This window comes from Stylophora pistillata, chromosome 14 (genome assembly GCF_964205215.1).
Source record: "Stylophora pistillata chromosome 14, jaStyPist1.2, whole genome shotgun sequence".
In the NCBI taxonomy this organism is placed as follows: Eukaryota; Metazoa; Cnidaria; class Anthozoa; order Scleractinia; family Pocilloporidae; genus Stylophora; species Stylophora pistillata.
The window spans coordinates 16364879-16382351 of NC_142532.1; the positions used below are offsets into that span (position 1 = coordinate 16364879).

The 17473-nt window shown below is 38.7% G+C and overlaps 2 protein-coding genes across 4 annotated transcripts in view; one reads left to right on the top strand and one right to left on the bottom strand.

The window, feature by feature from the left end:
• LOC111332112 (uncharacterized) overlaps positions 1–10073 on the bottom strand; it is a 30071-nt gene extending 19998 nt beyond the window's left edge. The window contains exons 1-6 of one of the 3 annotated variants that reach the window (XM_088744533.1): positions 9926–10073; positions 8339–8477; positions 5376–5464; positions 3565–3740; positions 1270–1604; positions 333–482 (exon numbers count right to left, since the gene is read on the bottom strand). In XM_088744533.1, coding sequence (XP_088600659.1) covers positions 333–482; positions 1270–1604; positions 3565–3740; positions 5376–5464; positions 8339–8375 — 787 coding nt within the window. In that variant the 5' untranslated portion in view covers positions 8376–8477; positions 9926–10073. The other 2 variants (XM_088744532.1, XM_022937387.2) reach the window with 2 other exon arrangements.
• A 3179-nt stretch (positions 10074–13252) lies between these two features.
• LOC111332129 (QRFP-like peptide receptor) lies at positions 13253–16927 on the top strand. The gene has a single exon (XM_022937412.2). The coding sequence runs from the start codon at positions 13932–13934 to the stop codon at positions 15504–15506; it is 1575 nt and encodes a 524-aa protein (XP_022793147.2). The 5' UTR covers positions 13253–13931; the 3' UTR covers positions 15507–16927.
• The last annotated feature ends 546 nt before the right edge of the window (positions 16928–17473 follow it).

The window sequence follows — 17473 nt, forward strand, 5'->3', positions numbered from 1 at the left end:
GTTATGTGACTGTGGTGAGGTGCATTAGATATAAGCCTAGCAGAATGCAACCTTCCCCCAAAGTACCACGAAGTAGTCTAAGAAATGAAAGGCACGGATTTAAAATACTTATTTTACAAAAAAATCGCTTAACCTTTCCGACCAAGCAAATGCATCATTAAGATCAATCGCTTAGGGGCGCTAGATGTTTTTTCAAAGTAGAAAAGGGTTGACCGTTCTCAGTGGTCCCTTGGGATATTAATCACTCATCTTACTGATCTTTGTGATTACCACAGCTTGGATCTAAGACTTTGCTTAAAAAAAACACTCTATCGCAAGGACGCTTGACTTACCGTGAGTCTTGGCCTCATCTTTAAGCGTGACACTTTTGGCTCTTGCCTTGCGCTTTTCGAATGTCGATTCATCCTTATCGGTTTCGTCGTTTGTACTGGTCACGCCAGTCACGTCGTTACCATCATTTCGTTCCTCAATAATTACGGCTCCTTTAAGAGAGGAATAGAACTGAAATTTCAGCTTGTTTTGATTACATCCTCTGACCTCAGTCTGTTTTCTCTCCACCCCCCCCCCCCCCCGATTTAATGTTGTACAAAACGACAGCGGTGCTCCTCAACACTGAGAAACAATGAGTGGCAAAGGTGGGGGGGCAGAGGGGGGTGTGATGTCGTTTTTGGGGAGAGGGTGTGATGTTGTTTTTGAGGAGAAAGAGCTATTTGTATCGATTAATTAGGGAATGAGGTTGAAATGCAGCTATTCAGTGAACCAACTTTCAAAGTAATTTGCCTGTGATTGTACCTATGGAGTTTTATAACACCGGCCCTTCTCCCAGCTCCTAACTTTTATATTGATACACGTTACCACCACTTCTGTTTAGTCCGTATATAAAAGACTCTGGACACTCAATAGTCTCTACTACTCAAGTGACCGGAGATTACCTGCCGGAAATTACCTGCCTCATTCGTGTGATGAGATTGTTCACAATCTCATCACACGAATGATTTTGTCTTAAAATTTTGCGGCGATTGCTAGCTTTTCGTTCTAGCCCGGAAAGATCTCGAGACAACAAGTTCGTTTTCCAGTTTTCTTGATCCTTTTCAAATAAATATCAAAGCTCTGATTAGCACATTCTACTATTTCTAAAGAAAGGAATATGCTCCCTGTTTCGAGTAAGCGCCCTCCCTTTAGGCATACCTAAAGTAAATAAGCGCCCAGGGCGCTAACTCGAGTCAATAAAGTAAATCCTGATGACTTTCTTTGCGATGCGTTGCTCACCTTCCATTTTTTCTTTCACGTCTTTATTGCTTTCTTTTCCATTTTCTTTCTCTTGTGTCGTTTCGCCATTAGGTGCTATTCCCAAGTTCAACATTCCAGGTAAGCTTGTCGCACTGCCCAGCGGCCTTCTTCCATAATGGCGAATCAAATTACCTGGCCATGATTGGTTAGAGGCTCGACTTGATGGACGGACTGCATTCCCTACTGGGCTAAAGATGGTGTGACTTGTGGCGCGACTGTAGCCACCCAGGCCCCGACTGCTGACACGCGCGGTTCGATTTTCGAGCGTGCGCAGAAGGAGACGGCAGAGTTTGTATTCGAGATAAAGACGGGTTCTAAACAAATAAATGATAGGTACAGTAACATAGTTAGAAAAACTGAAAAGCTGATGGAAAAATAAAGATGAGGAATAAAATATAAAGAAAAAAAATTGGTGCGAGTTAGTCGTGGCTTATTATTATTTCCTGCAAGAAGACGGTGAATTGTGAATGGCAGGAAAAATGTAAAGGAAAATTTTCTTAGAGATAAAGCAAACTAAGAAATGTTTAGAGAAAGAATTGTGGTCATAATTCATACTAAAATGACCCCTTTAGATTTCAATCAACTATAAAAAACGTTAAAAAAAAAATCAAATAGACTTCATTCAAAGATGGCGGGCTAGACCGCTGTTCTTTTACATCCATGTTCTCTAGCTTTTCTGACCTCAAAAGTCGCTTGTTTAAAAACAATCGAATTTTCACTCGAAACCGAGCCCATGAAGGCTTATTTGCAATCACAGAAAAAAGTAATGTTTATGCCCGCCGTTATGAAAGAGATCTCTAACTCTTAAAATGGTTAGCATTAACACCCCTATCCCCACGCCGATTGGACATTTCCTTTACATGTATTTCCACAGACAAAAAACCGCTGCATTGAGAAACAATTCGTAAAATCACAATTTCGTTTGGAATAAAGGTTAAAGTTCATTCATTGGACATTCCTAAAAACAATAAATCAGTGTAAACTAGTGAAAAGGTGGTGGATCTCCCTAAGAGCCTGGCGCGAATTTCCCGCCATTTCAATCAGTCGCCCCTCGAACTGTTTCGTGACTTGCAACACGAATGAACCAGAAAAGGTTTTCTGTACAAACTTCTAAAGCGAACCTCAAGTCTACAGGTGAGAAAATAATTCCTATACCACCATCATTTTATTAATTCAGCACGGAAAACCGACTGGGAAACTTATATACGAAAGGTTTTTCGCAAATTTTTGCTTACATGTACGAAGACCTTGTGCGCTGAATTTGTGCATGACTTGAAAGCTGCTGATTCAAGCTTAAGTACGAGCTACTTAACTCCTTGAGTTAAAAACACAGAGTTTAATTTTTAAGGTCTCACGGTTCCACAAAGAGTGAAGTTTTGATCTATGACTGCCTTGAAATCCAGAGACGAAAGTTGGTTAAAAAAAGTAACCATTTGCAGCAATAGTTAAATGGAACCATTTTAACTGATAAATGCAAGTAGTAACTTGGAAACTGCCATGTAACTTGTGACCACCTTAAATAGAGAAAAAAGCATCAAATGTAAACTTCAGGTACTAGCTTAAGGATCTCGATGACAAATTTTAGGCGTCTCACTGCACAATAATTTACTCTTCGGTGTTTCCGACGTTTCCACACTCTTGTCTGTCCATAAATGAGAAAGTCAACACTTCATGATTGTAATTCTACTTTTTGAAGGTCTCCAAATATTTTACCTGAGTTCAAATCTTTTGGCTTGTAGCTTAAGTTAACAATTTGCACTTTTTTAAATTCAAGGTTTTCTCACGTTATTTATCAGCAGAACCTCATAGAATCACGGAAAATTATTTGTGGTTCGTGTGGCATAAGGTACATCGGTCACCAATTGGCCTCGAAAATTAAACTGACAGACATAAGAATGTTTACAAGTATTTTTAAAAAAGTATTTTTATCCTCAGTCAGGGTTATTGAATTGATAAGGTCAAACAAGAATTTGATTTGTAATTTTCAAAACAAAGGATAGCTTAGTTGATATAGATGCTTTATCTTTTAATATATTCACCATTTCTTTGTCCATGAATAACCCTTTGACCTTTGAGTGACCAGCATCTAATTTCTCCTTCCCTGAATTTCCCTGAATCAAGCATTAAGATCACAAGAATATAGGAAATGATTACCAACTAAAGAAACTCTTTATTATGTAACAAATTCTTCCAGTCAGCAGTGCCTAGGAAATGTAAAGAGAACAGTATGAAGAAAATGCGAACTGATGCTAGGGTTAAAAATGCAGTCCTTACTTCAAAAACAATGGCAGTCTTTCTGTTTTCACCCATGTAAAGGACTTCTCTCTCTGTTTTGTATCAGCTTCTGGGTCTTGACTTGGGTGTAATTCTTTGAAATCAAGGTCAGTCTTTCCAGTGTAATCCTTAAAAGCCCCAGATAGGGGATCATACTGCAGTTGCTTAGTGAAAGCCTGGTAGTAGGAAGTGAAGGTATGTTGAAGTTACTTTCAGGTTGAAGAAATTTTATTGTAAAGTTTTGGGATTCATATGTAAAATATAATGTTCTCTATTAATTAATTTGCATAATTATGAAGTATCTTACTACTAAATTTCTTTGATTATCAATCACTGAATTAAGGGTTTTTTAAAGAGTGCACTATTCTATATTATGCAACTGACATTTGTAATAATGCAGAAAGAGGTTTAAAAATTATTTGTTGGAACCTTTGCTCTTAATAATTTACCATTAAACAGTGTACTCTAGATTAGTAGTAGTTCAGGCAAGACACGAGAATACATTTATAATGTGTTCTTAAATGTAAAATTTTCAATAATACAATTATTTTACAATGTACATACAATATTCATGTTAGCAATGCAACACCCCACAGGGTATTAGATAGGGAAAGAAATAGCAGGCAGGTAATTAGCTGAAAGGGAGTCCCTTGGTGCACTTGAGGCACCTGTGGTATGAAAGAGTACTAGACAGGTTTAGGTAAAAGGTTTGTACAGGTACTGGAAATCTGCTTAACTCAAGCAATGAGGCTTTCAGAATTTATGTTATAAGAAATGTATTGTAAACCAAAAGGAGAATTAATTTGGAAATCTTGGAAATGAAAGGGTTTAAGTTAAAATTTGGAGTCCTGGAAATATTATTCTAAAAACAGTCCTGGAAAAGGCCTTGAAATTTGTTTCTGAAAGAGGTATGAATTTCAAGGCAAATTGGGCTCAGGAGTCAGAGGGCCCATCCTCCTGCAAGGATCTCTCTTTCAGAAGCATGAAGTAACAACAAGAGAGTAGGACTATAGCTTAGTTCCATGCCCAAGATGGAATGCTTCTCCATAGCAGGGTTATTTTTGAAGTATTTAGTCAAGTTCAGGGCTCGACACTAACTTTTCAACTTACTAGCCAAGTGGCTATAGTGACAACTTAGATGTTATGACAATTTCAGTGTGTTAAATTTACTAGCCAAACTGGCTTATGGAAATCAAAAACCACCAGCCAAAACTGAATTTCTACTAAATAATTTGGATATACCAACAAAGTTGAAATGGTAAATTGGCCACCGTAACGATTACAAAAGCTGACATTTCGAGCGGTTAACCCTTTGTTGGAGTGAAAGACGAAGGGCTAACGCTCGAAACATCAGCTTTTGTAATCGTTACATTAGCCAATTTACAATTTCAACTTTGTTGATAAATCCAAATTATTTCGTTACTCCCACCAACGCAGCCCCAAACAGTTTCTTTCGAAACTATCAGCCTTTATGAATTTCTACTAGTCTGTGGCTGGTTGGCTACCATTGGTGTCAAGCCCTAAAGTTACTCGGACTGTTTGTCTATACCCTTCTTTACTCCGAGGTGGAGAATCAGGCTCTGTTGCACAAGATTATTCCCTGGGCCAATAAATAACTAATTTAATTATTGACAGAAGTTCCTGTAGCATGTTTAATTGAATTACCAATGAAGTATTTGACAGCTAAACCAAAAAAAACTGGCCAAAACAAAAATCATATGCATATCTTGGGATGTTTGTGGGATTAATTTGCTTCCTTGTAATCAAAAGGGTCTAACATAATTAAATATTATCATAACCTGTGTACTTACCGGCAATGCTAAGAAGGCATTGAAGTATTCCACAAAAATCTCATCAAAGGCCAATCTATCTTCTAATGTTTCATCTGTAATTTTAAGTCCTGGAAAGATTTGATATAAATGAATAGCAAAACTTTTAAACAGTGCCAAATTTTCAGTTTGTGTGTCTCATAAAACATAGGTATATAGGAAAAAGTCAAACAAAGTAAGTATTTCCCAGCTTTTATTGTGTCAAGACAGATACTTAACTATACCAGACAAAGTTTGAGGCTTTGTGGTTTGTTAACTGTCCTGATTTCCACATATGATTTGTCAGGAAATAGCATCATTACAGAGATGTATATCACAAAAATTCAAATCCAGTTTTTTTTCGGGAAGTGCTAGTATACCCAGACTGAGAGGTGCATAGGGAGGGAGGAGGGGGGAAGGGGGAAGGGGGAGGGGGGGAGGGGGGGCAGGAGCAGTCAACAAAGTTTTGTCTAGAGATATTACACCTCAAGGTTTAATCCTTTTATTCCCCACTTTTTACACGCTATTTTGAAGAAAGACAGTTTATCCCCTTTGACTGCCCATCAGTGGGTACTATGTTGTAATGAAGGACAGAAACAGTGTAAGGCCACTATCCTTGTTTGGTTAGTATAGATTAACTATTAAGGAATGTGACTTCCTTAACCAAAATTCTCCCAGTCCTCCTTCAGTGGGAGGCACTGATTCTTGCTGATCAACCATGTTGTTGTTGTTGAAGTTGTTGTTGAAGTTCATATATTTGTTTTAGCAGGTTGATTAATTTAGCAGCTGTAATAGCTGATGTGGACCTGCTGTCCTAACCCACCCATCCCACCCCAGGGGAGGACATCCATCACACAGTAATCTCGTGTGTGGGAAATTAACGTCTCCTGCCCCAACCCTGCAGGAGATGGGACCTCCATTTATTCGTCCCTATCCGAGAAGACTAGAATATCTAACCATTTCTTGATGTTATAGAAAGGTAGCAAATTCTTCTCAATTATTTTGAGACCTTGAGTGTTGGTCCGGCCAGGGCTCGAACCCTCGACCTCCCGCACTACAGTCCAGCGCTCTATCCACTGAGCTAACCAGGAGGCGGTTGTAATGATGTCATGTTTTACCCATGTCATGTTTTACCCACAAAATTTGCCTTGATCCAGTAGTGGTACAGTGGTCAAGTATGGGAACCTGATGGAGTGAGATGCATAATTTGGCCCTGTGATTATCTATTTGATTGGAGGAGGGCCATTATAGGAAGGGGACTTTACTTCCTCTTCCTGAGTCCTCACCAGTTAACTTCTCCACATTAAATTATGTTCCCGATTCCCCTTAAACACATGAAACATTTCAATTAAGCTTTCTCAATCTTCCTAGCTTTGAGCAGCTGTTTTTTTTTTCTCTGTTCAGTGGTGCTGCAGCCCAAATGGCCTAGCCTGATCCAAAATAATTTTGTGCTTACTGAACTTAGCACTCCCAAATGAATCATATCCAAGTTGGGTTCACCAAACGTCTAACAATACATTTGTCTCAAAGCCATTTGCCTGGAGGTGTACTGCGTCTGCTCAAACTTGACTTATTTTGTCAGGTGGGCGCTGGACAATGTTTCTGTCAACCTATCTGACAGTCAGTGTGAATGTTGGATAGATGAGAAATTTTTTCTGACATTTTGTCTGAGTAATATGTAAAGAGTTCAGCACACTACATGAAGAATAGGTTGGAAAATATTCCCTCAGGACATTGCTGCTTTCCTATGGCTAACAAACGCAATTTGAGTTGGTGACCGGAAATGAACAAAGTCAGATAAGCGACATCTTCAAAACCAGAGGAATTTTTCAAAGCACAACTCTACCTTGCACTGGTCGTTCTGCCTAATATACTCATTTAAAAATAATCAATAATGTCCATCCTTTATGTGTCGATCAACGCCAAATAACTATGTAAACAAGAAAGTATTCACATATTCGTTCGAGTTCTACCATGCGCTCACATGCTGAAGATGATGGGGCTGGACTTATGAACGAAGTTTTATTCAACCACATGCTCGAGTTAAATTCTAAATTGTGCGAGGGCTAAGAGAACAGCTGTCCATAACTATCTGAAATCATTATGAACTAAAAGAGGTGTAAAATTATATCGCAATAATCTGTAATTGAATTTCGAAACGAGTGTCTGTTTACGTAAATACAAAGATGAATTGTATGAGTATTGTTATTCATCTTATAGGTTATTTAGAATTTAAGAGAATTAAGCTTCGTACCCTGTAAATTATCGTTTCTATCTCCAGCCTATGTGAAATCGTTGGAATATTTAAGAAAGCGGATCGTAGCAGCGAAATCGCGATAGATCTACAAGATCAAAAAGCCACCAAGACACTTAAAATTAAAGGGATCTTACCGCCCGCTTCGGAACAAACGTACCTTTCATTGTTGCTGATCTTTATTCTACTCGTCGCGAAACTTCTGTTGAAGAATTCGCTCATCTTTTCTCAGCCTAAGCTAATTTCTACCAGCAAATTCACAATTGTAGTTTCCGTGGTTAACTTTCTGACCATCATATTGTCGCGCGAGTCTGCCGCTATGCATTTGTGGGATCTGTTGTCAGGGCGACATGAAGCTTTACTTTTTTTGCGCTTGGAATAATTAGCCGCTTTAGTTGATTACCCTAATTTATCAATCCTTAGTCAAAACATCAGTCGTCTATATTTCATTCTTGTCATTTTAACTCTGAGAGTTAAGCGTTCTTTTTAAATATATTTTTGAAATAATAATTTTTTTCTTCTTATCGCTTTAAAATGTATTGTGAAGAGAAATTAGTTTTCACTCATTCCCCGCCGTGAACAGGTTAACAACCTTCCGTAAAAATAACATATGCGTCAAACTATCGTAAATTCTTTTGTAGGTCACAATGAGAACAAAGAAATTTAACAAAAAGATTGTAATAAGAAATAACTTCAGCTTCGCAGCTTCTACCGTTTCCCAAAGCAAGTGATCGAGTGAGATCGTCCATCAAAATTAGGTGCTGATACGGGGGTACTTGTCACGTCATGCTTGCGTTACCAAGAGTAAAAGTTGCAGCAAAACTTACTTCGCCGCCAACATCAGTTGTTATCTGGGGAGACCAATGACCATTTCTTGGTTATGTACGTAGCTCTTGAAATGAATGCGTCCGCGTGAAACGTCATGCGTGAATGCGTTCAACTTATGCGCATGTTACGTGACGTGACGAGCATGGAAGTGTCGAGTCATGTTAACCGTTGTTTCATTCTCCCTTTTTTGGTGTTTTCCTCTCGGACGTGTTTTTTTTTCTTACATGTCGTAGTATCGTGACCTATATCCTATTAGTTGCTGTCAATTAAATTCGTCTCAGTATTGCGATGTCAAGCATGACTCAACCAACTTTGTCTAAAAATTAGGACAGGTAATCGCATGGGGCCGAGTAAAATAGGCCATTTTACAGTTATGTGCGTAGTTGCCAAGCCTTTGATTCAGAGTGAGGCTAAAGGTGACCTTGTTGTGATAGAGACCTCTATCTAGTTAGCATGATAACAAAGTGATTTACCAGATACAATGAATATATGAAGTTCATATATTTTGAACTGCGGTATTAAATACGTATGCATCATACGTAAAGTGATTTACATTTGAAAGGCAGCAAGGTTTGTATCATAACAATGTCACCCCTAGCCTCACTCCCGTTCAAAGGCTTGGCAACCAAGCACAACTGTAAAATGGACTATTAAGGATTAATATCACTTGTGTTTTCGGAAGTTGCTGAAATTGCCCGAGTTGCTGCGCGACTCGGGCAATTTCGGCAACTTCCGAAAACACAAGTGATATCAATCCTTAATTTTACAAGGAACCATGTGATTACTTGTTTATAATATAAGGAGCAAAATGTTTTCTTATTGATCTCGCGCAAAACGGGACGCCATTGTTACAAAACAAACAGAAATTTCTTTACCTTGGCAGCCGTTGCTAAGCGATTTTCAGCCAATCATTTTCAAGTAATTTTGCCCGGGGCAATTACAAAAATTAAGAAAAAAAATGCCCTCTGTCTTGACCAATCACAATTCAGTAATTTTGCCCCTTATATGATAAAAGGTGATATGATGGCCAAAACCGTCTCGTGCATGTCCAAACAAACACGCTCTTTGATATACTTCTAAACAATCGAAATAAAATAACACGAAATGAAAATTCTGCGCAGAGTAACAATATCGTTGAAAGCAATGCACGTGAAAACAAACGAACTTAATGAAGATGCGACGGAAAGAAAAAACACACGAATTCATCATGAAAAACTTCAATATGATTTTTGGCGGCAACAGGAAACCTTGTGTGTACGTGACATTTCCTTCGGTGAATGACGCATGCGGCGGATTAAAGCTAACGCTACTTAATCGTGGAGTATTCCCAGCGACCTTTAATAAAGAATGGTTGCGAAAACTGACTTATAACACAGGTGTTGGGACTTACTCGATTGCTGGTAGCATAAATCTCGAGATCACGATTTATCCTGGTCGCAAGACGCATAAACACGCTTTAAGATGCCCTTACCTTAAGATTTTGTTTTCCCTTCGCTGTTATATTCTTCTCAGGATTTCACAAACAAGCGCTCATCACGAGATTACAATAAAATGTTTTCGAAATTGTACTAAACCTATAATTCTAATGGTTTAACGCGATCCACCATTTCCGATCCATGTCACCTTGCGCTGAGCGATTGACTTTAAAATTACAATGAAATAATCCCCCCCAAAAAAGAAAAAAAAACATGAACAATAAGAATAGATAAATGGCACTAATTCTAACACTGGGATTTCGATAACTTTTTCCATGAGCGGCTGCCATGCTAAACAGACAGGCGACATTAGGCCACTTTCAGTAAAAGAAAGCCCCGCGGGCGTACAACCAAGTTGTTAAAATTAAGGACACATTTAGACACCGCAGCGGTATATGGACAAAGCTTGTCTAAGACTATACAAATTTCATTATCACGTTTTACTCGTTCAACGGTCATTCTTCTCATTTTAACATGTATGGATAAATATAATTTTAAAGATGGTGAGTAAGTGAAAGATGATGTCATTTAGAGAATGATACAGGCAAATACGGAGAAATAGAACTTCGAGGGCTTTGAATAGGAGTCGAACCTGCCACCTTCAGATTAGCACTTAAGTGGAAGAGCGTCTGACGTACCAATAGGAAGGATGTAGCTTTTACTCTTAATAGGAGCAGTCGGAGCTCTTTCACTGAATAACATCATTCAAATCTATGATTCTTTCTCACGATCAGTATATCGAGTCAAAATGATATCATGCAGATGGCATCGTGGTGGGAGGATTGAGTGCATAAGAAAGCAGCAGACGGGTTATGTCTTTCTAGATTTAACGACCAACTTCGTGAAGGAACAAATATTTGATTAAAAATGAAATAGGATTTGTTTACAGAACTCTGTGCCTCGGCCGTGAAGTCCCCATTTTGTTTGGAATGCTTTTTACTGAGATTCGCATACCTAAAAACGCCAAATTATAATGACAATTAAATATTTTTTCTCTCTTGCTGTTTTCTCTACGATTTTCCTTGATTCCTACGAGGAGGCAACCGCGAAGCCGGCCTATATTAATTTTGATTTTCAATAGCGGAAGCTTTTAACCTATAATTGGGTGTCATCCCTTTCCATCAACTCCGAGTGGTTCTTTTCCTGTAACCAGCGCCATTTTGACATATTGTTGTGTACTAAGAGCTTTATTTTGTTATCTGTGACACCATTAGCAACGCCGCAATCACTGATTTTATCTAGTAAAAATTACGGTGATTATCAATGTCAGCTACAAGGGAGTTCGTAATTCCCGGAATATGACTGAAAGAGTAATTTAGTTAACGTTAAGACTTTTTGTCGCTGCGAAGTTCACTAGACGGTCCCCTGATTTCCAATCAAAGGTCAGAGGTTTGAATGCTATAACAAGGAAACAGTTGTTTTCCCTTCTGTTTTGGGGATTTTTTTCAGAAACCGATATTGCTTCAGTTGGGAAGAAATAATAAGCTAAGGCAGTTTCCTGTCTGCAGTCCAAAATTTAAAATTTACCCGCAAATCGAGCTTCAAAGGAGGAGCCTAGAGCGAGAAAATCATAATACTTTTTAAGCGATATTTACAAATTAATGAGCCTCTTTCGCCAAAGAAACGACTAAGCTAAGCCTCTAAGGCGGTTGAAGGCTCGATTTTTTTTTCTGCAGGGCTCATAATTCTTCTTTTGCTCCAGGCCTGTAACAGAACCACTTATGAAAATTGTCTAAACATTTTTCACTGAAAAGCTGAAAAAATAAAGAAACCTTGTATTCTAAAGCTTTCATCTTTGGCTTTACACTTCAGAACACCATCTTTTGTATTTATAATGGTCATTCTTGGCGTTGATTGTTTTTTTTTCGTTTCATAACGTAGGCTGCTCTAAGATATTAGAAAGTATTAATCTTCCACGTGATACGGCATCAGTCTGGTTTTTTATGATTTCAAGAAAATTGTGGAAATCCGGCCTCCTATTATACTCACCGATTTAGATAATCGTTCTGCTAACGCTCGAAACTTGCAATTGAGCTTTAGGAACCCTCTATGGTGGTCAATTTACTTTATCAACTCAGTTAATAAAACCAAATTACCTAGCCTGTGTACAGCCGCCCCATCCCCTCAAAAAAATCGGGAAGGGGGCCCCCTTCCCGATTTTTTTTGAGGGATGGGGCGGCTGTACACAGGCTACAGGTTACCATGTTTATTTTATTATTTTTGTCTTCAGTAGCGCTATTCTCACAAGAATTCAGGCTCAGGAGATTTTAAAGAGAATCCGAGGAAACCTTGAAACGCACACGCCAAAGTTCAATGTAATACACGGTGAACCGAAGGTGTCTTGTAATTTCATCGTTCAGGATTACTTCGTGAAACAAATAATACTGCTGAAATTGAACTGTTTTCCTGTGACCCTTTTCAGCGGAAAATCCTTTTCAATCCAAGAACCCAAATGGGAAACCTAGTTCTATCGGTTACACAAACCTCGTTTCTCTTCCAGGAACAGAAAAAGTCTCATGATTAGTTATTCCCATTGTTCCATTATTTCCGATAGGTGAATGAACGAAATGATGCCTAATGGTGATGCATTATCTTGGAAACGCTTCCTTTACGCAACATCCGTCTCCAAATCCATTTTTTTCCTTGGTAGAAGTGCAATCAATGAAGTTAGCAGACAATAAGTTCTGCTAGGAGCTCATAAAAATGGGCTCTTGGTTGTGCGTACTCACGATATGATATCACATCGAGAACTCGCTCAACCATTATTCAGTTGTTTAGTCGGTTGGTGAGAGGAAAACTCGACTTAGCGCCTCTTATGAAATTGCCGTAGTAATTTTTTATTGCAAGCAACTCGTGAAGGATTTTGTTCGGGTCAGTTATTTTTTCTTGAGAGAGTTTTATACGCGACTGAGGGATAAAAGGGGGGACTCAAAAAAGGAAAACCACCACATTCGGAATAATATTTTTTGTAAGTATTGTTAAACGAGACAAGTTAGCTTTGGACAACCGTTACAGTGTTTGCCTAACAAATGGTTTTATGTATAACACCTGCTGATTTGGCGATTATTTATTTTTCGCGATTTAATTCACTTTTGGAGTTTTTCGAGGATTTTACTTACTTAGAAGTACCCTACTTCATCTCACCATATCCTGGTTGCAGGTCAATGCGAATAACTTTATCACATTAGGGTTAAAACCCTCAAAAAGCTATCATGTGGAAATAAATGGACAATAAAAACCACAAAACTTAGTTTGTCCGATTATTTGAGTTGCAAATTTTTCTTTAATTCACAATACTGCGTCATTAAATGGACATTATCCAATCGGGGGGTAAGTGATTAAAGCTGAGAATTAAAATAATAATAATTTGCAAGCTATTTAAGTCGTGCAACAAACTCTGTCCTAACAAAAAAGACAGCAGTCCCTTAGAAAATCGCACTTTTTGTTCAATATTAGCACTTTGAAAGTCAAGCTTTCTAAAAATTTGGAAGCGTGCTCACACTGTGTTCTTGTAACACCTCATTGAATCTTTTGTGCGGTGTATGCAGTGAAGTGAATCGAATCTGGCATATTTGGAGGCGTAGCATACTTGATATTTGAATGTAATCGCCGCTTGAAGGACTGAGGTCATCGTTTTCCCAGGATATTGCGAAAAACGTGAGTCAACAGAAACTATGTCAACCGATCGATTTACTTTTCCAATCGACGCCTTTGCTTCGCGTCACGTAAAAGTCGCCGAAATGGAATAGTTCTGTGGTGACAAACTGTAACGAGAGCAATTTAGGACGTCGTGGGGTCGTGAACATTATTTCTGAATTACAACTGGTAACATTTCAAGCTCTACGCGAAACCGTCTTAAGTTCATAGGTTGGTCAAATAGTTCGTTCTAGTTACATGATCCGCAAGAGAGACTCTAAATAACTACACGTGTACCCCTGGGATACAGAGCAAACCAAAAATCTGGCGCCATCGTAGTGTCAAGAAGGACTAAGTTCCTTACAGATGGCTACTTTGAGCAATAATACGAACCTAAGTCACGAACGTGCGGGTACCCAAATTCACGATGAAGGATTCAAGATCGCCATCATAACATGTCTCAGTGTCGCTTCTGTGGTGGGACTTTTTGGTAATGGACTTGTTGTCGCTGTTATCCTAAAAGCGAAAAAGATGCGGTCTGTGATGAACCGCTTTATACTTCATCTAGCGATCAGCGATTTGATTGTAAGCACTGTCGCTATCCCATTGTTTTTGGTGATCAACTTCAAAGAGGGCATCGGAATGAAAAGCTATAGTAGGCCCATTTGTAAAGTCACAAGGTTCTTCCAGTACTTGTCGCCCGAAGCGTCCATGACTTTACTGATCACAATCGGATGGAATCGCCACCAAGCTGTGGTGCATCCTTTAAATATCATGTCATATGGCACAGCAAATAAGCTGATTCTAGGCTCTTGGGTTTACGCGCTTCTCGTCATATCTCCAAGCCTTTATTTGACCGAGTTAAAGGACGCACCTCTAGCTCCCTACACCAACGAGACCTTCACCTACTGTGCTACCATTCCTACAACAATTTCCGGTCTTATTTACGTGATGTTCCTCGGGTTGTTTGGGTATCTGCTCCCTTTGGTTACCTTAATCGTCCTCTACGGAAAAATCTACCGGACAGTTTGGAGAAGGAAAAGTGGCCAGCTGGGAGATTCACGTCCTGTGGAGGCTTTCATCCGCAGCCGTAAGAAAGTACTGAAAATGTTCCTCACGGTTATTCTAGTTTTTCTTGTCACCTGGCTGCCGTTGTTGATTTATATCAGTGCAATTGAATGGACCGTGAAAAGTACTACGAATCATGTGGATTATGTGCGTCTGATCACCTATTCGTTGGGACTGTGTAACAGCATCTGCAATCCGTTTATTTACGCGCTTTTTAACGAGAAGTTTCGAGCCGGTTGCAAGGACATGTTCGCGTGGAGTGTAAACGCAGTGCAACGCGGTAAGAAAAGCCCGCGCGGGGAAAACGCGGTGGCAAACGCGGCTAGGCGGATGCAAGAGCCACAGAATGTGTTTACCAGACGTGGCGGTTTTCACGGAACGAAGGGAGATGAAAAGAAAAAACAGAATAATTCTTCCAAGAAGGAAGAGGAGGCGTCGAAAGAGACAAGCCTAAGTAGTTCCTCGTCGGTTAAAAAAATTATTGGGCGGCGTTTGAGATCGCTCACTGATGTTGACGCTCATAAACGCTGTAGCTCGACAGAAGTGATTGAGTTAGTAAGCTATAAAAAGACGGTAGATCCTGACCAAGTCTTCATTGAATTTCCGCAATCGTCACCGAAAAAACCTCGAGCAAAGAGCGGCGATAGCTTTGTTCGATTTACAAATGAGGGATTTTCAACCAACGTGACTAATGTCTCAGTGACTCAAAAGGTTGAGAAATCAAAAGTCGGATATAACATCCTGAGCGAAGATCATTGTTCCCCTATTGCAGAAAAGAGAGCTAGAACAAAGAGCGATAGCTATGATTATAAGAAAACCAAGCGAGGTTTCCCGGAGCAAAGAATTCTCAGTGTGCCTGCAGCGTTTCGCTAACTTGTTTTGGCCAAAAACTGCCGTGAGGACTGTACTTTGGAAATGAAAACCTCCATCGTCGATTAGAAATGAGCAGCAAACTGAAACGATGGACACGATTTATTCCCAATATCCGATAAAGCTGTGAAAAGGATAGCCTTGAGAATGGTTTATATTAGAGCAGGTTCATATGGCTCAATTTTTTTTGTTGATATTTACCAGCTGTCGGTTGCAGGTGCATGGAAATAAACATTTAATGACTTTTTTTCGGCCTGAGATCGTCAGAGATCAGATCTTTGCTTTTCTTTTGATGTCCAGAGAGGGTCCGGAGAATAGTAAGAGCGGATTACAAAAGGCTTATCTAGCTGATTTTGATAAATATGGTTATTTGTCCAGCTGCTATTTTTAAATCTGTTTCCTTTAAACGCGAAAACAAAGCGATTCTCGTTGCTATAGGGTAGATAAAAAATAATCGCGGGGTCCGAATGAGCTGATTTTTAACATTTTGTTCGAACGTATATCAGTTTGACGCTTTCAGTTGCTAAAACGTTTATTTTACTGCCGACGTCAATAGTGAAAGCTGTTAAACAACTTCATTATTAGCGAATTATCTACCGTTGATCTTGTAAGGAAAGGTCCGCTGTGTTTTCGCGAAAGCTGTCGTTGATTAGTCAAAAACTTAGCAGTAAATTTTACAGTTACCGCTTTGTTTCATGTTATGCCGTTTTATTATAATGAAGTTTAAAATAATTTCCCAGGACAGATAAAAATCAACTGACTTTTTCCAATGGCATCGAATAATTATGATTCAGTTAGAATCTTCGTAATAGGGGACGGAAATGAGTGTTTGGCATTAACCATTAGTTTAAAATTATTCCTTATTGTTTTGAGGCTGTGGATATTATCGTGACAATCTTTCCTCAAGCAGATTGAGGTCGCCAATATTTAAATTTCTTCCTGTGTGCATTTGATCATTTTTATTTTTAATCCTTTGTCGATACACGTTCAAGAGAAGATCATTCCTAACATAATTCACCCAAAGTGCACTTAACGCAGTAATTACTAAGTGAAAACCTTCCAATGTTTTGCACGTAACTAAATCAGAAGTCGTTTAAGTTGAAAAAAAAAAAGGCCAAGTAGTTCTCCAAAGATTTGCCATATCAATTAATCAAATTGTAGTTCTGGTTCATTCTGAACACAATATTTGGAGATTGGAAATATAGGTTTTGTAGTTAGATGTTTACCATTAAAGTTCGTTTCTATGCCAACGATACTTTTAGGGTAGGATCCAGTTTAACGAAAACTAAAGAAAAAAATTTAAATAAGTTTTATTTAAGGTAGTAAAACCTTTTAGAACCAAGATGTTGTCGAAACTTTTCTATTGTAATAATATCACTGTTGTAGAGTCGGGAAATAAATAAAACTCAAATATTGCCTCTGTATTGTTTGGTTATGGTTATTTAGACGTGACAATCTTGCACGATCAACCGTGTCGTAAATTGTGCAATTTATCTCACGTTTGTCTTTCGTATTTCGCATAAAGTAACTTTCATGAACGGTCACGAATCACATTCTTCACGAATTACCACCTCTCACGAGTCACGTCCTTTCCTTTCTTCAACATCCCAGTTCATTTTGCTTCGGCTTCTCCATTTCCACTCTTTAAAAAAAAAAAAATTGTCCATTTTAAAGCCAGTTAATTATTTCACAGCCCTCGAAATCCTTGTTTGAAACGGATAAGAGTGACCGCAATAAATTGAGTTACGATATTGTTTTTTCCTTTTCACAAACAATATTTTTAGTCATTAAAGGGGCTACGCTCCATGATAGTTTTCCTCCTCGAAAAAATAAATCAAGATCATGTTTGTATTGTAGTCCAATTTCAATCTTCATTCTCTTCCCCTCGCTGAGTTTTTTATATCTTTTCGCTCTCTTGTCGGCTTTTAGTCAAGTTGTATTTTTCTCTAAGACCAAGTACGCCAGTTTTG